Source organism: Sturnira hondurensis, unplaced genomic scaffold, assembly GCF_014824575.4.
Source record: "Sturnira hondurensis isolate 20B ecotype Veracruz unplaced genomic scaffold, ASM1482457v3 Scaffold0013381, whole genome shotgun sequence".
NCBI lineage: Eukaryota > Metazoa > Chordata > Mammalia > Chiroptera > Phyllostomidae > Sturnira > Sturnira hondurensis.
This window is the reverse complement of record NW_028086012.1, coordinates 62,151-87,461: the sequence shown is the minus strand read 5'-3', so window position 1 is coordinate 87,461 and position 25,311 is coordinate 62,151. Positions and strand designations below refer to the sequence as shown.

General features: G+C 58.4%; 1 protein-coding gene across 3 annotated transcripts; it reads right to left on the bottom strand.

Annotated features, from left to right (window-relative positions):
* Positions 1–523: 523 nt before the first annotated feature.
* Positions 524–25,311, bottom strand: COL8A2 (collagen type VIII alpha 2 chain). Of its 3 annotated transcripts, none has more exons than XM_037061425.1 (4): positions 25,158–25,311; positions 16,796–16,840; positions 5,043–5,260; positions 524–4,490 (listed from the first exon to the last, which is right to left on the bottom strand). In XM_037061425.1, exons 3-4 carry the CDS (start codon positions 5,242–5,244, stop codon positions 2,572–2,574), a joined length of 2,121 nt encoding a protein of 706 aa, XP_036917320.1. In that variant the 5' UTR covers positions 5,245–5,260; positions 16,796–16,840; positions 25,158–25,311; the 3' UTR covers positions 524–2,571. The 3 variants fall into 3 exon arrangements, with proteins under 3 accessions (XP_036917320.1, XP_036917321.1, XP_036917322.1); XM_037061426.1 differs by lacking the exon at positions 25,158–25,311 and adding an exon at positions 24,524–24,591; XM_037061427.1 differs by lacking the exon at positions 16,796–16,840.

The following is a 25,311-nucleotide window of genomic DNA, read 5'->3' as shown; positions in this document are numbered from 1 at the left end:
GATGTTGAAACTTGGCCCTCGGGGTCCTGAGCTAGTCGTCATGCTCCACTACCCCTGAGAGCTTGCAGGAATGTTCTAGGGAAGCTCGATCCTTTGGTTTCTTGGAGCACTGCAGGGCACTTCCTTGGTGCGGAGCCTGGGTAGCTGAGGGGCTTTGCGCGTCCCTGATGTAGTGGTGACGGAGCCTGCGCCTGGGCAGCTCCAGGGGGCTCGGAGCGAGAGCCCCAGCAGGCACCCTGGACGCCTCATAAAATCCAGGGTCTGGAGACTGCGCTGCGTCAACGCCCATCTCGGCGCTGTACTGTTTTATACGACAGATTTATTGAGGCCGAGTCGGTGCAGTCAACACCATGGTTTTCTTTTCAAAGAGAAATCCCGGTTTCTTTAATTCTCCCAAGTGCATTTTCCCCAAATGTTCTGTGACACAGGGCACATACTAGGTATGTAGAGAAGCTTCTTATAGCAGGTAAGAAATGAAATTGCAGTGAAAAACGTTTAAACCTTAAGAAAAAATGAATCAATATAAAAACACACAAGGTAATGTAGTTTTCATTGTTAAAACCTGACATCATTTAACCAAGCTGGCCAATTAAGTAGACAACACTTGGAACATAACATTTTCACAAGCACCAACCACCCCTCTCAGAGGTGTCAGGAGTGACTTTGAGCAGAAACTCAGTTTTATGAAATAGCTTTTTTGGCTCCCTTAAACCCTCCTTAGTCCCTGGTTCCCACCGGGAGCAGATGAATTTCAGCCCATTAGAGCCCCTCCCTAACAGGTCAGACGGAGGTGGCTTTGACCCAGGAAGGAGGCTGAGCAAAGGGCCCACCGGGTATGGTTTGAGATAGTTCTCTCGGGTGTTCGGGAGTAAGAAATCCCCCATGAACCCCAAGCAAAACCTGTTCTTAAAAGTGTCACCTGGGCAGATTTGGGTTTTCATTTCTCCTTTTGAAAGCCTGAGTAGTCGAATGGCCTGCTCACCTGGGAGAGGTTGTGGGGAGGAGGACCGGCAAGGGGCCCCTGGGAGCTGCTGCTCATCTGGTCGGAAGTCAGCCGTCACCCTCCACTCTTGACAGGGACGGTCTGGCGGGGCAGAATGGGAGCAGTGCAGCAGGTCACACTGACTGACCCAGGCTCACGTTTGGGCCGAGGAGGTGGGCTGGCCTGGGGAGGCCCGGAGGAGAGGCCCCCGCTGCTGGGAGAGTGACCATCCTTGCATGAGCAAGAGTGCTCACCATCCCTACCACAACACTAACCTCAGCTTTACCCGCTCAGCTTGGACTGGGGGCTGAGGAGAGGGGAGGGGGTCCTGCCTGTCTCTTGCAGGGGAGCTCTGACTGGGGGAACTGCCCAAACACCCAGAGCCAGTTCATTCCAGAGGGGCCTGTTGGCACCCTTTCCCCCAAAGCCTCGGCCTCCCAGGCCCTAATCCTGCTTAGAGCAGGAAATTGGAACCAGAGGTGGGAGGAGAGGAAGCCCCTCCAGTTAACCCCGTCCGTGGACACATACATGTGTTTCTTATTAAGGAAGCGCAAGCAGAGCCTCTACCCCCAAGCTCGCGCGCACCTGGTTCTGAGGGCCAAACGAAAGGCCCGCTCGGGGTCAGTTGGGTTGGGGGTGGCAAGGATCCCTTACAATTTTGTGTGAGAAAATCAGCCCTCCTCCCAGGGGGCGAAAGGAGATGAAGGAATATTCCCGCTCACTGACAGTGGACTCTGCCCGTGCCCCTCTCCAGGGGCCTGGGCAGCCGCCCTCTCCGTGAGCGAAGTCAGAGCTGCTGGGGGCGGCCTAGGAGATGAAATGCCTGTGAAGACCGGCTGTTCTGCCCCAGCCCCGCACAAACCCCATCCCCCATGGCTGCGCTGGAGCCATGGAAGGGGGATGGCCCTTCCCAGGATCCTGCAAAAGGGGCCAGGCACCTCTACGTGCCTGGTGCCACAGCACCACGCCTGGGATGGCTCTCGTGGCAGGGTATCCACACGGGTCCCCTCCCCTCCCTTTCCCTGGAGGGAAACTCTTCAGGGGACCCACCACCACATGCTGGAAGTCCCAAGGGAGCTAGAAGAGCCCCAGCCACAAACTGAGGCAGGCTACGCCCCATTCCCTAAGCAGGTGCCATCTGAGGGCAGCAGGAAGGGTGGGGTTTGCCAATATGTGCCCCCCCCACCCAAGGGGATGGAAGGGGAAGCTCAGTCCTCTTTCAGCTCTGACTCACAGAGAAGCAGCGTCTTTCACCACCCAGCAGAGCCCCGGGACTCAGGAGTCAGAGACCCCCGACAGCTGGACTGAGTGTGCTGGGGCCCTGCCTGCAGGCCAGTCAGGGCAGCAAGGGGGTCACAACCCCAACACCGCACAGACACTCAGGGGCGAGGAGGGACTCAGGTCAGCCTCTTCCAGAAACAGCCTCAGCCTGCACGGAGGGAGAAGCCAAGTCAGTCTCTTCGGGCCAGGGCCCCCTCTGTTCCCACCTCTGTCCAGCCTTTGGTTTTTTCTTTAAATGCAGATTCTTTGTAACTGAGAAGTTCTCTACCACTAAAGAGGAGGAGGCCAGGGCAGCAGCGCCCCACGGGTTATGTGGGGCAGAGCAGAAACCCTGAAAAGGAGGAGTGGATGTACTCAGTGGAGTAGAGGCCGTTGGCCTGGTCCGAGGGCATCTGCACCCAGACCTGGTCATTGGGCCGCAGCTGGAGCACAGCCCCGCCCGACGCCTGGTCCAGGTAGCCTTTCTTGTACTCGTCATAGGTGTAGGTGGCTGGCACGTTGTTCTTGTACAGGGCCACCCACACGTTGGTGCCCTTGACATGCACGTGATAAGCAAAGTAGTAGACCCCGCCCACAGGGCAGGTGAAGATGCCCGTGGCAGGGTTGTAGCCACTGTGGCCGTTGTAGAGAGTCCGGTCGAATTTAACAGGCATGCCGGAGGCAGGAAAGGGTGAGGTGAGCACAGCAGTGAAGGCGGGAGTGGCGTGGGCCGACAGCTCGCCCAGCCCGAACTGCAGCTTGCCGCCCTTGCCCAGCACAGCGCCTTCCACTCCTCCGTCGGGCAGGTGCAGGCCGGCGATGCCAGTCTCATCGAAGGCCCCAGGGGCACCAGGGGGGCCAGGAGGCCCTGGAGGCCCAGGAGGACCTGTGAGTCCTGGGGAACCGGGAACTCCAGGGGGCCCTGTAGGCCCAGCTACGCCAGGTTCCCCCACTTTCCCCTCTCCAGGGGGGCCTGGAAGTCCTGGTTCGCCCTTCAGGCCTGGCAGACCCTGTGGCCCGACAGGGCCAGCTGGGCCCTGGAGTCCTGGGATTCCTGAGGGACCCCGCAGGCCGGGCTGTCCAGGGAGCCCCAGGTCACCCTTCTGTCCTAGGGCTCCTGCCACCCCTGGTCCCCCGGGGCGCCCTGTGAAACCCTGTTCGCCCTTGGGCCCAGTTGGTCCAGGGGGTCCGTGAGCCCCTGGAAGCCCCCTCTCTCCTGGGAGTCCAGGTTTCCCAGCCAAGCCACTAGGTCCCTGGTCACCCCGAATGCCAGGCATTCCTGGGGGTCCTCCAGGCCCTACCTCCCCCTTAGGCCCAGGGGGCCCACGTCTTCCAGGGAGCCCTGCCGAGCCTGGAAGTCCAGGAGGGCCCCCAAGGCCCTGTGGGCCCTGCTCCCCCGGCTCCCCATCCTCACCTGGCTCGCCCCTGTCTCCCAAGAGCCCTGGGACCCCAGCTTGGCCCTTGTCTCCCTTGGGGCCTGGCAGCCCTGGCATCCCATAGCCAGTGGGGCCGATGAGGCCAGGGGGGCCCCGCGTCCCTGGTTCTCCTTTGGCCCCTGCTGGGCCCTGTGGCCCTGGCACTCCTGCTGACCCCGGGATCCCCACACCATCGATCCCAGGGGGCCCCTTTGGGCCCACTGCCCCTGGCTCCCCCCTGGGTCCTGGCACCCCAGGAAGGCCAGACTCACCCTTATCTCCAGGGGCCCCAGGAAGGCCATCCAAACCTGGTTTGCCCAAGCCAGCTGGACCAGGCAGGCCAGGGGGTCCAGGGGCACCCCCTTGCCCTGGGGCTCCAGGCAGCCCTGGCTGACCCACCCCATTATCCCCCTTGAGGCCTCGATCACCTGGGGGTCCAGGTTCCCCCTGAGGCCCTGGCTCCCCCCCAAATCCTGGTGGCCCTGGCACCCCCTGGGGGCCTGGTTTCCCAGGGACAGCAATGCCTGAGGGCCCAGGGAGTCCAGGGGGCCCCGGAGGCCCCCGGAGGCCCTGGTCCCCTCGTATCCCTGGCTCTCCACGAAGCCCCGGTTGTCCAGGTGGTCCAACCTTGCCCGGAAGCCCTGGAGGACCAGCCTTGCCCATCCGGGAGAAGCCAGGGGGGCCGGCGGGGCCAGGCTGCCCATGTAATCCTGGCTTTCCAGTGCCTGGTTTTCCTGGGAAGCCAGGAGGGCCAGGGGGCCCCCGAGGCCCAGGTTTCCCAGGGGGTCCAGGCTCTCCTTTGAGATCCATTGGCAGCAGCGGCAGAGGCATTTCTGAGAGAAAGAGAGAAGGGGCAGTCAGGCGCCTGGTCAGTGAGGACAGAGAACCCATCTACCCACTCCCACACACTAGCACGGGGTACATTGGGAGAATACAAGGCCCTGTACATCTGTTCATGAAGACCACGCCATGCCCTGCTCTCCCCCTTCCTGCTCTCATGAAGGATGGAGTTTAGGGGGTCCATTGGCAATCCTGGGGGCCTCAGAGTGTCCTCAACCAGGGCCCTTAGCATCCAAGTTACACAGGATGGGCCATCCTCCAGAGCTTGGGGAGCCTTCTCACCCCTGCTTGACGTGTGGTAAAATGGCCGCCAGGTGGCGCCAGCTGCCCTCCAGAGCCGGTTGGAGCAGACCACTGCCCCTCCACTCCCCCACCCCGACCCCGCACACCTGTCTGCCCCTCCTCCACCCCATTAAAGACCTCCGCAGCCAGCCAGCTGACTGGGACCCTCGGAGAGTGGGAGGCCCCGGACTAGCATCAGGAAGAAAGTGGAGATGGGATCTTTGGTGGGGATGTGACCTGGCGGGGGAGGAGGTGGTGCTCACCCAGGTACTGGCCCTTGCCCTCGCGGAAGGGCGGCCCCACGGGTCCCTTGTGCATGGGCTGCACGTACTTCACGGGTGCGTAGCCTGCTGCTCCGCCGGCCCCACCACCGGTGGCCGCCCTCGGCCCGCACCCCAGCACCAGCAGCAGCAGCGGAGGCAGCAGAGGTGGTGGTGTTGACAGGGGCATCGGAGTCCACGGCATGGCGTCGGTGAGTGAGCTGCAAGGAGGAACCGAGAGGGGCCATCAAAGCCAGCCCCTGGGTGGTTTGGCACCAGGTCCGGGGACGCACAGAAAATCAGAACTTAGATATTATCCACAAGCAATTCCCAAAGTCTCAGAGGCTGCAGAAGTTATCTCCTAACCCTCTCCCAAGCCTGCCCGTGGCTCTCCATCCCCACCGCTGCCTTGGCCCCTCCCCCGGACAACAGCCTCCTCCGCGGACCAGCCCCTCTGCAGCCAGACACCCCTCCTTCCACAACACGGATCTGACCTTGGCAGCCCCTGCGCAACACCCTGTGAGGATGGTGACGCCCACTACCATTGCTGGGCTGACACTCTGCTAGGCCCTGGGCCGAGCTCTCCGGAGACCCGGACTCAGCCCCCGAAGCAGCGCTTTAAACAAGGTATTGTTCTTGTCATCTGCATTTTGCACATGACACGCTAAAGCGAAGGTTTCATGGAAGCATAACTGGGGTTTGCCTTAGGTCTGTCTGACTTCACATTACATTGGTGTCCAGCTGGGTCACCACCCTGCCTTCAGGGTCACGTTCATGTGCTTAGCGTGGCATTCAAGGCCTCTTTTTTTAAGATGGGAATATTAACTTTTACTGATAAACCATGATTTCCTATTGAATACGTAATATAGAACAATTAACAATAACATAACATTCTAACATTTAAAGTTTTAACTTTCAGAATTACCTTGATCAATATACAAAACTTTAGTATCAAGAAAAACCAATGTTGTATTTCAACAGTATTCTTATATACAAAACAGCTTCTCAAAATAAGGGATTTGGGAATAAAATTTTATAAGGCTTCCTGTGTGCAAAAGAAATTGGCTACTGCACCCACTGCATCTTCTAAAAATCCAAAACACCAAGCCTGGAAGGACCCGAATAGAGTCACATCCTGCCTGTGAAGCTGTGGAAGATCCACAGCGGAGGGGCAGCCACGCCCTCCCTCGGATTCAGTGCCCTAGGCAGAAGGGTGGCAAATCCTGGTCTGGTGACAACATGAAATGGCCTGATCCTTATGCAGGCAGCAACACAGATGTCAACAGCATCCCTACTACACAGACACACAGAGAAGCTCAGAGATCCTCTAGGAAAGACCTGTTTTCCTGTGTTACAATAAGCGACATGAAAAGGACCACAGTTTCCAGGTCGCAGCAGTGTGGTGCCGCCTGCGGCACTGTCTTGCGATGGGGCACACGGAAACACAACTCACTGGCCAGAAAGCGTTTTGAAATAAACTTACCCTTACGGATATATACTTAATTAAAAATGTATATTTATGGCTTCGTTTCCTGAAGAAAGGAGGATACGAAGGCCTTTTAAATCTCGCCTGTGCCCGTGTCTCCAACCCTATCACCTCCCTGGCCTTTCTCTGCTTCTCCCCTCCCCCCCTCCACCCCAAAGACAGGAGCTCCTTCCAGCTCCCAGATGCCTCACACCTGTGGGCCTCTGCACCCACTGCTTCTCCACCTGCAACGCCTTCCCCTCTCCTCCTCCTCCTGCAAGGCCCGGGGAACCTGTCATTCCTTCCTACCTAATAAAGTCACCCCTCCCTCCTTTTCGTCCTGACCTAGCTCTGTCACCTCACTTAGCGCAGCTCCTGGGTGGGGAAGCACAGGTTCTGGGTGGGGACAGCCAGCCCAAGTCCTCCACTCACCGGCTGCAGGCGCCTAGGCAAGAGCTTTCCGCTCTGTGAGCCTGTCTCCTTACCTTGAAAGTGGGGCAATGTATCTACACAGAATGCTTTACGTGAACGTCCGCAGCAACACTGTTTATAACAGCCATGAAGCCCCGACTGGTGTGGCTCGGTGGGTTGGGTATGAACCCCGCACACTGAAAGGTCACAGGCTCGTTTTCCCATCAGGGCAAATGTCTGGGTCGCAGGCCAGGTCCCCGGTTAGGGCAGTGGGAGAGGCAACCAGTGGCTGTGTCTCTCACACATTGATGTGTCTCTCCCTCTCTTTCTCCCTCCCTTCTCCTCTCTCTAAAAGTGAATAAAATCTTTAAAAACAGCCATAAAGTAGGAATAACACATACGTGCGCCAACCGGTGAATGGACAAAGTGTGGTGTGTCCATACAATGCAACAGCACGCAGCAGTGGGAAGAAATGAAGTCCTGAAAAGGGACTACAAGGCAGACAAATCGTGCAAACCCCATGCCAAGTGAAGACCGGTCCCAAAGCCGTATGACGTGATTTCACGTACACAAAGTGTCTAGAATAGTGACGTCTATGGCGACAGAAAGGTTAGAGGCCGCCCAGGGCGGGGGCNGAATAACACATACGTGCGCCAACCGGTGAATGGACAAAGTGTGGTGTGTCCATACAATGCAACAGCACGCAGCAGTGGGAAGAAATGAAGTCCTGAAAAGGGACTACAAGGCAGACAAATCGTGCAAACCCCATGCCAAGTGAAGACCGGTCCCAAAGCCGTATGACGTGATTTCACGTACACAAAGTGTCTAGAATAGTGACGTCTATGGCAACGGAAAGGTTAGAGGCCGCCCAGGGCGGGGGTGGGGAGATGTGGGAGTGACTGCCAGTGGGTGTGAGTTTCTAGTGGGGGTGGGGAATGCCCCGAAGCTGGTTGTGCTGAAGGGTGCCCAGCTCTGTGAGCACATGTTTAAACCCGTTAAGTCGTACACGTTATATAGGCCAATTATATGATACGTGAATCATATCTCAATTAAAATGTTGTTTTTTAAAAGATTTATCTGCTTTTAGAGAAAAGGGAAGGGAGAGAGAGAAAGAGGGAGAGAAACATCAGTGTGTGGTTGCCTCATGCATCCCCTACGGAGGGACCTGGCCCGCAACCCAGGTGTGTGCCCTGACTGGGAATCGAACTGGTGACCCTCTGGTTCACAGACTGGCGCTCAATCCACTGAGCTACACCAGCCAGGGCTTTTTTCTTTTTTAAAGCTGGGCTAACAACCTGCTTCTAGGGCTGCTGTAATGACTAGGGATAGTGTCTACCTCACAGGGGGCACCCATCAGTATTTGCATGGGGAACTACGTGGCATTTTGCGTACCCAAGGAATTCCATTTCCCCTCAGATTTCTGCTCTGGGCTCCCCTCACCCCACCCAAGGGGCCGTTCGGCACCAGTGTCTGGCCTCCGGAGGGGCTTGGGGGAGACTTGTGCACCCTGAGGCTGCATGTGGGGGGCAGAGCCCCTCCCAGTAACTGAGGTGCACCGAAGCTGCAGTCCAACGTTCCTCTTAACTCAGTCGCACGCAGAGCTTTGCAGGAGCGCGTGCAGGGCTCCAGAGGAGGTCTGTGAAGCTGGAATCCCAGCTCCAGGGTTCAGACCCCAGCTCTGCCATCAACCTGGTCTGTGGCCTTGGGCAGGTCACAGAAGCTCCCTGAGCCTCAGCCCCACACGCCAGACCCAAGCTCGGGGCCTAGCAGGCTTCACTTCACAGAATCCTCTGAGTGACCCCCACCTCCCAAGGCTCATGCATTTATGTCTTCATTTTGTAGACCCTGAAACAGAAGCTTAGACTGCAAGAATCTTGCCCAGGACACATGACTGGGAAGTGTGAGCACCGAAGCCTCATGGGAGCCTGCCCTCAGCACCATCAGCGTCAGGACTCCACAGGTCTGGTCCTCGGGTGCTGCTGGTGGAGGCTCAGGCAGGCACGGCCCTAACGTTTTATATCCTGTCTGCATTCCGCCCTGTGAAGCCTGCGGAATGTGAGGGGGGTGGGGAGTCAGGACCTAAACCCAGGCAGTCTGACCCTCGACCCCCAGCCCCTGACCACCTCACCATCCCACCTCTCCTGAGCAAGAAAAGGGCCCCCCTGCACTGGCACCTGAGCTGGGGGACCCCAGGGGTGGAGGGGAGCAGTGCGCACAGCCTCACAGGACCAGAACGTTCTGCTTGGTGCGTGGCAGGCTGTGGGAGCAGGTGGAGGGGCAGAGCATGCAGCAGGAAGCAGGGGGAGGGGTGGGAGCCATTCTGGTCTGAGTGGGCCAAAGGCCAAGGTCATGGTACCACTGTAGGAGGACTTGGGACAGCCCTGGCTCTGGGGACCTGAGCCAAGGCCTCACTGGGAGTGGGGGATGACAGAGGGGACAGGCAGCCTCAGGCTCATCTGGGAGGACTGTGGAGGAGCACAGAAAGGCAGGGCACCAAAGGGAGAGCCCCAGATCTAGATGGGAGTCGGGGCAGAGCACCCCACAAGCTCCCCACCTTTCATTCCTCTTAGGCAATGCGGGTCTCCAGGGAGTGTCCCCGCCCCACCCCCTGTGGCTCCCTGAATTTGTCCCATCTCAGCACCCCCTGTACTGTGTCCCCTCCGCTGAGATGGGACAGGTCTGCTACAGGAGCCCAGAGCAGGTGCTGCCTCTGGAATGAGAAGTGTCTCAGGGACAATGGCAGCTCCCAGTGAGCTCCCAGTGGCCTGGGTACTGCATGTTCAGTAGGTGGCTTAATTCCACCCGGGAGGGAGGGGCTGCTGGGACTCCTCCTTCTGTGGATGAGGAGCCTGGGGCTTGGAGAAACACAGTGATGTCTGGAGTGGGAGCCAGGATTTGAACGGAGGGTTGTAAGGAACCTGAGCTCTTAACCACTGCGACATCCTGCCATGGGGGAGGGCGGCGGGGAGGAGAGAGCAGCCAGGGAGAAAAAGCCAGACTGAGAGACAGAAGCAAATGAAGAAAAAGCCTTTCGTGCAGCGCCAAGCCGCCTGTGGGTTTGGGGAGGGGGCAGGGGAGATTACCCCAGCTCTTAGAGGGGAGGCTGGCATGTGCCAGTCCGCGTGGGGCGGGGGCATGGGAGTCAGCGCCTGGTCTAGAGAAGAGGTGCCCGGCCTGCTCCAGGGTCTGCAGAGAAAAACCGTGCCCTGTAGTGGTGCGATGTGCCAGTCAGGTGGGACAGACTGCCCGGAGCCCAGCCACCATCAGAGCCAGGATGCCCATGCCCCCCACCCACCCACCCAGGCTCCCTGAGGCGCCCGGCCCCTGCACAAGCAGTGCCCCTCACTGGTCTCCACTGCCTGCCTCTTACTTGCTCCTGGGTGTCAGGAACCTGCTGGGTGCCTCTCGACTCCACTGATGCCTGCGGGCCCCCATCTCAGCTTGTGTTTCTCTTTTTGGCTCCTTGACTCTCTCTACCCACCGCATTCCCCCCTGCCCCCCACTCCATGCCCAGCACAGGACTTGGCTGGCAAACAGTGATGCTCAATAAATGTTGATTCCTTTCACCATCGAATTTAAAGATCACGCCAATAACTCAGACCTTTCCTCAGACTTTGCACAGGTATTTGTCATACAGCCCTGGAAGTGCCGCCCCCACCCCAGGCCAGAGGGGAAGGAGTGGGGACATTCCCACGGCCTCCATCAGAAAACTTCAGCTAAGAACAGCCTGCCCAGGGACAGAGGTGCAGAGAAAGAACGATTGACTCATTCCCTTGCTCCTTGTTCTTTCTGCAAGGAACAGTGGCCAAGAGGGATGTCAGGGGCCGGGGATGGGCCCTGAGGCTCAAGTCCGGCTCTGCTGTGTGACCTTGGGCAAGCCATCACCCTCTCTGGTAACCTCTTAGCAAGGAAGGCGAGAGCCAGGGCAGCTGGGAAGGGGCTGGGCTGGCAGGGGCACGAAGTGGGGTGCATGAGGAGACGCTGATTCAGGGGATTGAGTGGCGGCGGCAGCAGGGTGGACGCGGTGTTTGGACAGCTGCAAGTCCTTAACGGGGATTTCCCCCCTTTTCAACAAATCCCCGTAAAACGGCATTTTGTCCAAGTCAGCGTTTTGTGGCAGCCAGAGCCGCCTCCTGGGGTGGCCAAGGAGGCTGGCTGGGAGTGGGTGGTGCTGGAGAGTCTTTGGGGGGGTGTGACTAGGTCCTGGCAGGAAGAAGAAGTGGGTGCAGACCCACTTGACCCGCTCGGGGGGAGTGGGGGGGCTCATAAATGCAGACCCCCCCTACTGCCCCCCAACCCATGGCTGCGGGAGGGGAAGGGGCACCAGCTCACTGTGACCCCTCCCTCCTATTTCCTCTCTCAAAGGGTCCTGTCCCAGGGGTGACCAGCAGAGGGGGTCAGGAGACCCAGTGGATTTAAAGGCCTGCCCACTTCCCACCCCATTTCACAGATGAGCTATCAGAGGTCCAGATAATAGCAAGGGCCTGAGGGAGGGGGCTCCCCGTGGACTGTGCTGGGTGTGGCTGGTGGGGCCCCGGCACCCCCCTCCCGGGTGGGTGGATGGCCCACAGCCCTGCGCAGGCTCCTTCGGTTCCAAGCCCCTGCCCCAGACAGGCGGGCGGCTGCAGCTGAGGGGAGGGGGGCCGGGGGGCGGGGAGCGCTCAGGCAGCCCCAGGGCCTGGCCAAACCACAGGTATGTTATGAGACGCTTCCTGTTGTGGAGGCGTTTCTGGGGATGGGCTGCCCCGTTGCTCCCCTGTGCCTCCTGGCTCCACGCTCTCCCAGCCTTGCTCTCTGCTCTCTCCCTGGACCTCTGGCCTCATTCATTTCTCTGTCTCCTCCAGTTCTGTCAACAGGTGAGCGGCATTTCTCGCTCAGTCTCTACCTATCAGAGGTCCAGCCTGGGGGTCCCTAAGGCCCTCCAAGGTCCCGGCAGCCCCTGGATTCCCATTCCAGCACAGCTACTCACCAGCTGGGTGATCCTGGGCAAGTGAATTAACCTCTCTGAACCTCAGTGGTCTCAAAACTGAGATGAGCTGAGCCATCAGCACCCCCAGGTATGCTTCCTGCTGGCCAGGAAGTTCTATCATGAGTCTGACCTCAATCCCTCCTGCTGCAAAGCAGCATCTCCTCCAACCCTTACAGAAGGTGACTTGCTCCCAAAGGCCAGGACCTTGTGAAAGCTCCCTCAGGTCAATTTTACGGCCTTCTAGGCCTTTTCCCTGACCACTCCTGAGCCCAAACTGATCAGGGGTCACATAGCCTGCTCGGGATCTGGGAGAGGAGCAGAAACACTGCCCTCCGTACCCACTGAGCGTGGTGCCCACCCCCAAAGGCCCACCTGGGCAGCACCAGACTTCTGGAGGATTCCTGAGTCCCTACGCCGCCCCCCCCCCCACCTCTCTCCCAGCCTGTGGAGAGTCTCCTGCCCTCCTTTCCGGAGTCTTAGATGAATGGGGTCCTGGCTCCCACTCAAGGCCCAGGCTCCTCCACCGGGGCCTTTCTCACTGTCTGTGGGTGCCTCCCTCCCTCACCCAGGCTCAGCCTCTCCATCCCAGGTCCTCTCAGGCCTAACTCCCGGCCTACCCCACCCCCAGACACCCTGTCCTCTCTCTAGCCCTTCTCAGCCAAGCTTCCTGAAAGAGCTGTCTTTACGCTTCAGCCCCAACTCGCTGCTTACTCCCTGCCCTCTGACCTTCCTGCTTCCTCCTCTCCAGCACTGAATTTGCCCTGGGACCCTGCTCTCCCCGTTCTGGGAAAGGCGCCTCCTCAGATTCCTCTCTGCCTGCTGGGCAGACCCGGCTTGCCCCCAGGAGCTGGCTCAGGCCTCGCCTCTTCTCTCCAGAGTTCCTCCTGCGCTTCCCATTTCTCACCAATCCCATTCCCAAGGCTGCCCCACCTGCCTCCAGCTTCGACCACTCACCTGAGCCCCAGCTCTGTGCTGTTTCCAGCTGAGCATCTTCACCTGCCTGGCCCTCAGCTACCTCCACCACATTGCTGCTGTTCCCTTCTCCCGGTTACTTGCTTCTCCTCTACTCCCAGGTATCACTTCTGACCCTTCCTTGCAGGGGCAGTAAGGGATCTCTAGCCTATATAACGCCTTAGTGCAGTTAGAAAAGGCTCTTCCCAGCCACCTGGGGCACCACTCACCAGTTTCCTGGGTGTCCCTGCACCGTAGCGAGCCTAAACAACTGCACCAGAGAGCCCTGTGCCTCGGCCCTGGATCCCCCATCCAGTCCTGTGGACTCTGCCTCCTCTGCCTCTCTCGCTGCTGTCGCTTCTCCTTCCCCACAGTCTCCCCCCTCACAGAGACTTCGCATCCTCCCAACACGCAGCCCAGAACCTGGTGCACCCCAGACACTCAGTAAAGGTTTGTTCAATCAAATGGCTAAATCTGTTTCATTTGACATGATCATAACGGCCTCTCTCCACCTCTCACCCTCAGCATCTCTGTTCCCATCCCACAGAGCCTGCCACGGTGCTCCTCAAGCCTTAGTGTGCGTCAGGCGGTTTTTCCAAATGCAGGCTCTCAGGTGCGCCCAGGGATCCTGACTCAGCAGGTGTGGGGTGGGGCCCACACCTGCACCGCTAACAAGCCCTGTCTCCGTCTGCGGACCGCACTTTGGCTCGGCTCTGCCCACGCCCCTCCCCTGCTCTGCATTCTCCAGTGGCTCCCTAGTACCAACACGATGAATTCCATGTAAATCTTCGGTGGCTTCCAGGAGGAGGAGGCACACTTTACACTCAGTAGGAGGTGAGTCAATTAAGATGGGAAGGGGGTAAAAAGGGTGGAGCCCCGAACAGCCCTGAGATCATGACTGGGAGCGCACACTAAGAGTTCTGTGTAAGGGAGCCATGGGGGGGCCACACCCACCTCTGTCCCTTCCTTCGTGTCTCTGGGTCACTAAGCCCAGTCCTCCCCTGCCTGGTGTCTCAGGCATCTCTTAGAGTGTCTCCTCCTATGTACAGTTCCACTTGCCTGCCCGTCTCAGTGACCCTGCTTGTCTTTTTTTAAAAAGATGTTTTATTTATTTATTTTAGACAGAGGGGAAGGGAAGGAGAAAGAGAGGGAGAGAAGCATCAGTGTGTGGTTGCCTCTCATGCACCCCCCACTGGAGACCTGGTCTGCGACCCAGGCATGTGCCCTGACTGGGAATCGAACTGGTAACACTGGTTCGCAGGCCGGCACTCAGTCCACTGAGCCACAGCAGCCAGGGCTGCTTGTCTTCTTTTTTTTTAATTACTTTTTTAATTCATTCATTGATTTTAGAGAGAGAGGGGAAGAGGGGGAGAGAGAGAGAGAGACACACTGATTTGTTGTTCTTATTTTATCCCTTCACTGATTAATTTTTAAAAAAGATTTTATTCATTTATCTTTAGAGGGGGGAGAGAAAAGGAGAGGGAGAGAAATATCAATGTATGGTTGCCTCTCGTGCATTCTCTGCTGGGAACTGGCCTGCAACCCAGGCATGTGCCCTGACTGGGAATCGAACCGTGATTCTTTGGTTTGCAGGCCTGTGCTCAATCCACCGAGCTACACCAGCCAGGGCCATTGGTTGATTCTTGTATGTGCCCTGACCAGGAACTGAATGCGCAATGTTGGTTCCTGTTTGTCTTTCTCTGTCCTCTCCTATGTGTTAGCACCTACACTCTTGTCTGAGTTCCAGGCTCTGCACATCTTTCACTGTGGGTCTCTTGATGGGACCCCTGAAAAGACCGGCACTGACAGCCCTGATGCTCCTGCTAACTCCAGGTGTGTGTTTGACCTCCCTGACGATTCCTGAGCAGCCCCACAGGGTCGGCACGGGGGCCTGTGGGGTCCAGTGCCCATGAGCAGAGCTCTCTGTCCTCAGGGACCAATATGGGACTCTGGCCTCCTCCAATTTAAATGTGCAGGTGTGAGGGCTGCTCCCAAGCCAAAGAGCTGCCTGGCATCTGGGAGGTGGGTGGGGAGAGGGTGGCAGGCTGGGGCAGGGCTGCCTGGGGGTCGCCTCTTTATGCAGGCAGATGGCAGGCCAGGGGGCTGCTCCTGCCCATCATGCGTACCTCCCCCAGTCCCTCCAACAGCCCGAACATCCTCACCTTCACAGGTGAGTCTCCCAGACACCAGGGGACCTCAAATTGGGAAGCAGCACTGGAAGGAGGCTCGAGGGGATGGGCCCTGAGGGGCAGGCGATGGTGGAACATTCTAAACTGAGAGCAGAGCAAACAGCAAAGCAAGGAAGGTGGCCCGGCGGCATTTCCGGGGTGGATATGTGAGAGGCAGAGAACCTGTGGGTCTGGAACTCCAGAGAGACGGAGGCTGGAGATAAAAATAGGGCTACAGCCCTGACCGGTGTGGCTCAGTTGGTCAGGTGTCGTCCCACAAAGCAAAAAGTCACTGGTTTGATTCCCAGTCAAGGCATAAGCTTGGGTTTCGAGCCAGGTCCCCAGGTGGGGCACATGAAGAAGCAACCGATCCGTGTTTCCCTCACACATCAATGATGTTTTTCTCTTTCTCCCTTCATCCCCTCCCTCTAAAATAAACAAACAATTTTTTAAAAGATAGGGCTACACTAACAGGGTTCCTACAGCTGGATGAGAGCCAGGGACTCACCCTTGGGGAAAACATGCACATTTAGAGGGTATGAGGAGCCCACCGCACCCCTGAATCCAGACACTCTAAACTTCTCAGTGTTTCCTTGCACCCACCTGCCTCCCTTTGCCTGCATGTTCTCCTCTGCTCAGACTGCCCTTTTCTTTATTCCTCGTTAAAGAACCAGCTCAAATGCCTCCTCCTCCAAGCAGCCTTCCCGACCTCCCTCAGGGGGAACCTCCTCCTCCTAGGCACCTCTGCCCGCACCCCCACCTCATCCCTGACTGGGGCTTGGCTCCCAGCAGGAACTGAATACAGTCTGCCACCCAGGTGCTCTGGCTCCAGACCTCCGACCACTCATCTCCCACTTCCAGCCAAGCCTGTAGGGTGGCTGCTCATAGGACCTCTTTTTCTTTGTGGTTCTTCCAGAGTTCCTCTCAGCTCTGAGCTGGAGGGGGCTAGGGGTGAACCTCCCTCCCCATAGGGAACTAAGTCCACCACCTAGGCATCCAGCCTCTGCTGGTCTCCAAGACCAGACACCCCACTACTCCCCTGGGGAGGAGCATCCTGAGGGAACGAAGTGTCCAGGAGGACAGGAGTAGGGGATGGGGGCAGATGACCCAGAAGAGGCCCAGCAGTGGGCACAGGCAGCAGCGTGTGCTCAGGCAGGTGGCCAGGGGTCCCGGGGCTCATGCCTCGGCTGGTGCCATCGCTCTCGCTTCCCAGCAGAGGCCCTGAGTTTCTGACAGAGACTGGACAAGGTCCCCCGCACCCCCCACCCCCCAGAGCCAGCCACCCCAGGCCCCAGGCCAGGCCAGGCAGGGCCTCCTCACTGCCAATCCTTCGCCTTCTGGTTCACATTTGCAGCCTTTTCCGGAGCGCCACCCACCGCCCGCTGCCTCCCCATGCCTGCCAAAATTCCTGGGCCTTCGTGGCTTCCCCACGCGGTGGTGGCGGCAACAGCGGCAGGCAGCGGCTGCAGCAGGAGGGGCTGGGCAGGGAGGGGGCCCGGCAGAAGCACAGCCAGGCCACTGCACCCGGGCAGGCCGAGCAAACACAGGCCCACGCCAAGGAGCCAGAGAGGAATAGTTCATAAATGAGAAAAAGCTGCTTCCGAGTTGGGCCGAAATGTTTGAGCCCAGGCCGCAGGGAGCTGAGGTCACCTGCAAGAGGGACTGCCTGCTGGACATCCTGGGGCCGGGAGGGGCTTCCGCTGCTGCAGGAGGGAGCAACGTTAGACGGCAGCCAGGAAAGGCCTCACCCAGGCACTGATGTCGCTGGCCAGGTGCCCCAAATCCAGCTTACCTTTCAGGTTGGAGGGGCCGCTAAAGGTCCCAGCAGAGGGGAGGCCTGAGGGTGGAAGAGAGAAACAGTGAGGAAGATTCCAGGAGCCCAGGAAGCCTCCTGCCCTAACTCACAGCTACCCCAGCGCCCACCACAGGCTTCCTACCAGGAGGCCCTCCTGGACCATAGGCCCCCCATCCCTCTTCTCAGGGAGCCAGGACACGACTCCCTTCATTCATTTCGTGAGTCCTTAGCAGTGTCCACAGGGTGCCCGGCCCTCATTTGATGGAGCTCCTCCCGGTGCTAGGGCCCTTCTGTGAGCCCGCCTTCACACTAGAGAATTCCCTACCACATACCGGCCCTGCGCCGGGGTGGCCCCGCTATAGGCTAGGGTTCCTGCCTGGGTAAATGCCTACTGTATGGGGCACCCTAGGCTGGGCCTCAGGATACAGAAATGGCCCGGCCCCTGCCCTGCCCCTGAACCAGCTGGAGGCATCAGACAAGTGGCCACCGCACAATTGGCTAAGATCTCTGGCTGTGGGAACACAGAGCGGGGAACACTGCCTCCCCCTTGAGTTTCCCCAGAAGGGTTCAGGTACAGAGGGATACTGGAGCGGGGTCCTGATGGGGGAGTAGGGGTCTGCAGACAGACAAAGTAAGAAAAGAAATTTCTGGCTGTAGGAAGCTGCTTGGCAGCTTCAGGGAAGATCCAGAGCTATGGGGTTGAGAGGAGGGGCAGGAGCTGAGAAAGCTGAGGCAGCCCAGTGAGGAGCCTTGAACTCCGTGCTGTTTGCATTCCTCCAGAAGGCAATGGGGAGCCACGGAAGGTTGTGGGGAGGTGATACCGTCAGGACCCTGAATGTCCAGGTTCCCATTTCGGCCTCAATTAACCATGATGCCAGGCTGTCACACGCCCTAGTCTGCGTTACACAGCTGTCCAGGGGGGCGGGGGGTGGGAGGCTGGGGTTGTAGTCCAGGGCGAGGTGTGACTCTTGGGTGGGTGGGGAGGGGACACACAGCCAGCCCACCTGGCAGGGAGACCTGCCGGCCGCATCACTCTCTCCCCCAGCTGCTCGTCTGCCTCCGCCCGCTCCCATGGAAACTCTGACGGCCCGGCCCTGTCTCTCGCTGCACAGGCAGCCAGACGCCCAGGCCAGCGGCTCCCAGACCTTCTCTCCAGCTCAGCGGAGCCCAGCCTCCGTCCGCCCCTCCGAACGCCGTCACCCACAGGTGGGTCTGAGGGCCCAGCCTGGCTGAGGCGCCCAGTGGGAAGGCCTCACCGCCGAACTTGACCGGCGCTGCTCGGGCCCCGCCCTCACCATCAGGCTTCGGGAGGGGAAACGGCTTCTACTGGGTCTGAGTTTTGAAGAATGAACATGGATTTAACTGGGTGAAGACGCTGAGAGGCAATCCGTCTTGGCCAAGGAAACAGCATGTGGATATGGAGAGGCCAAAGCTCGGGATGAAAATTTAAACACGCACACACACACACACACACACACACACACAAATAAACTAACTAAACATACCTAACAGTGATAGTTCATATAGTACATGACAGGCACTGTTCTGAGATTTTTCATGGGTTATTTAATTTACTCTTTACAACAATCCAGTGCAGTAAGTATTTTGTCTTCCCTTTAAACAGATGGGGAAACCAAAGGTCAGAGAGGTTAAGTAACTGACCCGAGGTCACACAGCCCATCAGGGCAGAGCCTGATTTTGAATTAGCGGTTGACTCCAAAGCTGGCGCTCTTCACCTCTCCATTACACACAGGTGATCTGAGGTGAGCCGGGCTGGCTGCATCAGTGTGCAAAATGCCTTGAATATCAGGATGAAAGACCCCAGGCCCAGCTTAAACTGGCTCCCTGTCCCTGCCAGACATGTTAGCCCTTTAAATCCTAAATTCGTTTTACGCGCTAGACATAGCACTCGGCACGCTCCGGGCATTCTTTCATCAACGCTCCCATAACTGTGTAAGGCAGGAATTGCTGTCCTATTTTTCTGAAGAGGAGCCCTGAGGCCCCAAGAAGTGACACCCACTCTCCGAGGTTATAGGGCTAGGAAGCACAAGGGCAGGGCTCTGAACCTTGGAGCTTGCCCAGTGCCCCCAAATGGCCAAACCCTGTATCCTTGGGCTTCCTGGAGACCTCCGCTACAGGTCCTTCTCCCTGCCTCTCCACCCCTACCTGGGCTACTTGGACCCAGATGGCAACGTGGGCCCGCAAGGCTGGGCACAGAGTAGGCGGCCTTCATCACGGGCTTCGGGGACGCCCTCCAGTCGACCAAGGCCCCCTCCGCCCTACAAAGAAGAAGCTGGGGCAGTGCCTGAGCCCATTCCAATGGGACTCTGTTCTTAACCTCCGCCCCAGCTGCCTTCCCTAATCCCCTCCCGAGGCCTCCCCTGGTGATATCTCCTCCTCGCACTGAGCCTGCGGCCACCTAAATCCCAGGCCAGATGTGGGTGAGACAGTAGGCACCCCCAGGCCCCATCAGCTTCCAAGAGCTGCCGGGCTCCCAAGGGGGGCTGGCCAGGACCCCAGGCCCGCCTCCTCATCCCAGCTCTCCAGACCAAGACGCTGAGAACCATGAGGCGAATAGCCGACCTCTGCCCACTGTCAGAGCCTCTACCATGAGCAGGCTTGGGGCTGAGTCTTGTTTAAAACCTCGCGATGGGTTAAGAGCCCAGCTTCATGCCTTCTCCTCCCAGCTCTGTCTTGTCTCACTGGCATGTGTGACCTCACTCGTCCGCGCCTCCGCTTCAGCTTCCAAAGTGGGAACGATTTCCACCTGGTGGAGCGTTTGTGCGGGTTAAACGAGTCCATTTCACACAGCAGACTTCAAGCAGTGCTTGGCATCAAGGAACATTCCATAAATGTTCACTGTTAGTACATTATTCTGACCATCACAACCATGACCCCTCCCAAAAGCCCTGTGAGTTAGATATAAACCGGACTGTACAGGTGGAGAAACCAAGGCCCAGCGGGAAGTCACCTGCCCAAGTGTGCCCAGCCGGCCAACAAGGTTGGGACCCGAGCCTCGAGGCCACAGATGACGAGGGAAGGCTCCCAGCGGCCTGCAGCTGGGGACAATGTGTTGGGGGTGGGGTCCTCCGCCCCCAGCCCCTCCTGCCTCACCCCCAGGAGCTCCTCCACCTAAGCTCCTGCTACTGCAGCGGGAGGGGGCTCAGCATTCCAGGCTAAGCGGCAGGATTTGCTGGGCTCCAGGAACTATGAGAAGAATGTTTGCCATGAGCTGAGCCGCCGTCGCGGGTCAGAAGGAGCATGGCCTGACCAGCTCACGCCTAGCTGTGCCTCCGCCGGCCACCGCCACGGCGGGAGGAAAGAACAGAAAACCTCTGGGTACTGAGGGCTGTGTGTGTTAGCCGTGGGCAGACCTGAGACCTTGTGGGAGAGAAGTGGCTCCTCCACCCCACAATCTATGTTGCTTCTCGCCATAGGCTCTAAGGGGAGCTGGGATGGTGTTACTGGCCCATTTCACAGGTGGGATGACAGAGACCCAGAGGAGAGCTCACCTGAGGTCACGCAGCAGCCAGTGGCAGCTCTGAAACCAGAGACCAGGGCCCCTTCCTCCCAGAGGCTGCCCTCCCTCACAGGGCCCGTGGGGACGGTGCATTTTAGATACTAGAAAACCCAAACCAGCCCAGCCCTCACTCTTCTGGGCTCGCTCTGGACCTGACTTTCTCATGCCTCTATTCCCCCATTAAAAGGGGGTTCCTGCCCTGGCCGGCATAGCTCAGTGGATTGAGCGCGGGCCTGTGAACCACACAATCGCAGTTCAATTCCCAGTCAGGGCACATGCCTGGATTACAGGCCAGTTCCCAGCAGGGGACTTACGAGAGGCAACCATACACTGATACTTCTCTCCTTCTCTCCTCCCCTTCCCTTCTAAAGATAAATAAATAAAGTATTTTAAAAAGGGGGTTCCTCGTCCCTCAGAAAGCACCTCACTTGTGCTATGAAAATGCACGGTGCACTGTGCATGCCTGAGTACACCTGACAACTGAGCTTCCTTTCCTTTCCCCACCAAACCAAGCGGAGCGCAGGGACCAGGAGTCAGTGGGAGCGTGAGCTGCACATGTCACAGACCTGGAGTGAATCCCAGCCCAGCACTCAGCAAGGGGACACTTGGCCAGGTTACCCACCTCTTGGGGCCTCTACTTCCCTCTCTGTTAAATGGGCCACCAAGCCCTGCAACATTGTTACAAAGACTAAATGAGACACAAACTTTATTGGTCCCTTCCTCCAAAGGGACAGAAAGAAGAACTGAAATTAGAGAACTTCGGGTGACAAGGTTCCTTCCATCCCAGTTACTCTGGGAGGAAGAGGGCCCTGAGCCCAGGGTCCTGGCCTCTGGGCTCAGTCCTACCACTGGCTGCTGAGTGACCTCAGGCAAGTTCCTCTCGGAGCCTCTGTACATGCACATCCGTGAGAGGAGCCCATAATGCGGCGTGGCTCTCCCCGTGAAGCACCAACTCTCTGCCACCCCCTTGTTCTGCCCTCCAAGAGCCAAGAATCTTAGGCCATGCAGGCTGCATGGGAAGAGTCACCTCCCAATTCGAAACTTTCCAAGAATCTGAACAGAAGCAGAGCCAGGTCCCCCCCACCCTCGAGTCCCTGCCTAGGATCTAATCACACAGGTACAACACACTGACCAGAGGCCTGGGAGAGATTGCCATGCTGCACCCTGGTCACTTGTGTGAGCTGGGACCCCCCTCAGCCCTCTGTTGGGAAAACAACCCTGGAGACAGGTATTAGCATTCCCATTTGATAGACAGGGAAACTGAGGCCCAGAGCTAGGAGGTCCTTACCCAGGGTCACAAGGAAGGTAACCCAAACCTGCCTGGCTCCCAACACCATCTCTTCTGCTCACTGCGTGCCCTGCTCTACTCAGGACCCGCTGCAGACAGAGTGGGTCTGGAAATCCCTGCCCTGGAGTGTGACCTCCCTAGCTGACGTTTGAACACTCATGTGTACACATGTGACCTTGCACACTCCTGGGATTCACGGATAGATACCCCAGGCCTCCCAGACATTATTCACCCCGCCCCAATGTATGGCCACACTCAACACCCAGACCCCTGCCATCCCAGCATACCAGACCCTGGGGTCCAAACCTCTGTGTCCCTTTCACCTGCCTCTTCTGGGGACAGGCCACAGTCACCTAATGCAAAGCACCTGGCCTGCCCCCTGGTCATCCCCTCAACCAATCGGCCACCAAGGCCTGTGTACTCTCCTCTCACTCCTCTCCATCTGCTTCTTCCTCTCATCCCCATGGCAACTGCCTACGTCAGTTCTAACACCTTCCTTCTTAACTATAAAGTCCCCCTTTGTCCTTGACCCCCAGGGAACCCAGAGTGACAACCAGATTGCACCACTCTGCAGCTCACACCGCTTCTCGGGATAAGGCCTTTAGAAATCCGACCTCAAAGTAGTTGCCAGTCCCCTCCACTCACTTCCCCATGGCGTGAGCCAACAATTACTCACTGTCCTGAGTGCCCTGAGAGATCTCTGCGGCTTCCCACCACCACACCTCCACACACAGTGCTGTTCCCTCTGACTGGAATGCCCTCCCGTTCACCCCTCACCACCTGCACCTGTCAAAGTTCTCGTTGGCTTGAAAGTCCTAGCCAGGCCCTGGCTGGTGTGGCTCAGTGGACTGAGTGCCAGCCTGCAAAACAAAGGGTAGCTGGTTCGATTCCCAGTCAGGGCACATGCCTGGGTTTCGGGCCAGATCCCCAGTAGGGGGCGTGTGAGAGGCAACCACACACTAATGTTTCCCTCTGTTTCTCTATCCCTTCTCCTCCCTTCCCCTCTCTTTTAAATAAATAAATAAATAAAATATTAAAAAAGAAAGCAAGCCCTACCCAGCTGCTGCCTCCCTGACCACCCCTCCCTCACACACACTGTGGCCTGCACCATGTACCTGGACGAACACCCCTAGATACAGCTGTGCCCCGTATGAGAGGTCACTGTGCCCTTCTGGTTCTTCTTCCACCCCAACTCCTCAAGTGCCTCAGGCCCCAAATGGGGCCAGTTCATCTGAGGCCCCACTTTCCTACCAGGGGAGCCCCATGCCTGTCACTGGTGGGGCGTCTGGTGGGGGAGGACAACAGGGCAAGGAAGCCGGGGCTCTGCCAACCGTGGTCTGGCTCAGGTCCGGGGCGGGGTGGTAGTGAGGGGTGCTCAGGCCGACAGCCCTGTTCGGTGTCCTTCCCTTCTCTCTCTCTCTCTTTGATACAATTTTTTAAAGCTTTCCTTATTTTCCTTATTTTCCTTCTTTTCTACTTTAAGATTTTACTCGTGTATTTTTAGAGAGAGGGGAAGAGAAGGAGAGAAACATTGATGTACAAGAGACACATTGATTGGTAGCCTCTCACACACCCTCCACTGGGGACCTGGCCCGAAACCCAGGCACATGCCCTGACCAGGAATCAAACCAGCAACTTTTTGGATTGCAAGCCAGCACTCAATCCACTGAGCCACACCAGCCAGGGCACTGATAAACTTTTAAAAAAATTGATTTGAGAGAGAGATCAATTTGCTATTCCCCTTATTTATGAATTCATTGGCTGACGCTTGTATGTGCCCTGACCAGGGCTCGAACTTGCAACCCTGGTGTATCAGAAGAGTGTGCTAACCAACTTAGCTACCCAGCCAGGGCTTTTCCCTTCTCTTTTGCTAGCAGACATATTTGCTTCCATTTTTTCTTCTTTCCCCTTCCTCTGAGCCAAAGAGCGGAAACACTCATTTTCTCTGTGGTGGACAATGTGAAACCGGAGAGAAAGACCCTGGTGAGTGTGTCTGGGTGTGCGGGCATGTGTGTATGTTCTGTCTCAGTACGTCTGGCCGGGCCATGTGGGGCTGCCATGTGTCCATAGGAGTTTGGGCACGGGTGCGTGTGTCTGCATGTGCCCTGTCTTTGTGCGTTTCCGCAGAGCATGTTCACCTGGGTGATTGTATGTGACTGTCAGCGGGAGGCACTGTCGCTGTGTGCGACTGTGTGAGAATGTCTGTGATGTGTCCTCGTTGTCGTTTGGGGGTGACTGTGTTCAAGGGTTTGTCGGTGCTCACCAGCCCAGCAGGAGGTGATGGGGACATCTGGGTCCTAGAACAGATGGTCAATTCGCCATGGTGCCTCCTCGGGGGACCCACCACCTCCCCTGGGCCCCAGAGTGGGCTCCCTGCGGGCCTCCATCTGCTCAGGGCAACAGTGATCAGCCCCAGAGAGGGACCAAGCTACCTGCCCCTCCAGCCACCTCAGCCCCACAGCCCCCAGATCATCCAACTGCTGCCGGCAGCTCCTGGGAGGGTACCTTGGCCAAGGGCACTCTGAGGAGCGGCTGGACCCTGGCCACCAAACAAGGCACAGGCCTTAGCAAAAGGCACTGAAGCAGGCAAGAGGAAGGACGCGTGAGTTGCCAAGGTCCCCCTGAGAGAGGTCAAGTGGCATTTCTGTGTCAGGAACCTAGCATGTTCTCACACACACTGAGGGCCTTACACACTCACTGACACACACACACTAAGAACACACTGGCAGACACTCGCTGTCCCCTCCATGCTCAGCAAGTGCACACACTGACAGGCTCACGCGCAGAAACCCACACGGCCAGCAGACGCAGAAGGCCGGCCTTTCCTGGGCTCCCAGGTCTGAACAGCATTTCTGGTCCAGGGGCCCCTGCGCAGCGTCTCCTGCCCCAGTCCCTCCCGGCCAGGCAGGACGCTCACCCCTGCAAAGCCTCGGTCTGGAGCTGGGGGGAGGTGCCGAGCCTCCTGCAGGGACATTCCGAAAAACCTCAGTCTCCAGTTTGCGGGGAGTGGGTGGTGCTGCCAGGACACCTAGAATAGGAGGGACGCTAGGACAGAGGCAGAAAAACGGAGACACTGGAAGGTGTCCGGCAAACCAGCCATGGCAGAGGCGTGGGCGGGGGTCGGGGGGAGCGGCGAGAGCAGACGGGCTTCGCTGCCCGGGGCTGGAGCGCGGCGAAGGCCCCCACGCGCGCCCCCTCTCTGCTCCACCCTGCCTGCCCAGGAGGCTCTGCCATTCCCATTCCGCAGGTGGGAAGGAAGATCCTGGAGGTGAAGGGACGCGCTCTGAGCTACATCGTCAGGGAGCCCCCCTTCTGGGAGACGGGGGAAGGAGAGGGCTTTATCTGGGTCCTGCTGGGCGACTTCGGTGTGAGGAGCGCGGACCGGACGCAGGGAAGGGGATGGGCTCCCCCATCCTACCGCCGGTAGGGCCCCAGGCCCAAGTTCTCATCCAGTCCCCCCGGGAGCCCGAGGAGGCTCCAGGCCAGCAGTCCCTGACAGTCTCGGGGCAGCTCCCGAAACCCGGCCTCCGCACCAGCCTCCCCGCCGGTACCTGCAGGGCAGCCGCGGGGCGCCGCTCCCGACCCTCGAGGGAGGCCCCGAGCGCGCGGTCTCCGCGGAGGGGGCGTCGGCGGCTCGGGGGCGTCGTCGGGGTCCGCACCGCCGGCGGGGCTCCGCGTCGCTCTGCCCGCCGTCCCCGCGGCTGC

Excerpts from the sequence above, each read along its gene's own strand:
- COL8A2 (XM_037061425.1), bottom strand. The coding sequence starts at position 5,244 with ATGCCGTGGACTCCGATGCCCCTGTCAACACCACCACCTCTGCTGCCT. Across the intron at positions 4,491-5,042 it reads GGGCAAGGGCCAGTACCTGG|AAATGCCTCTGCCGCTGCTG; the intron begins GTGAGCACCACC and ends TCTTTCTCTCAG.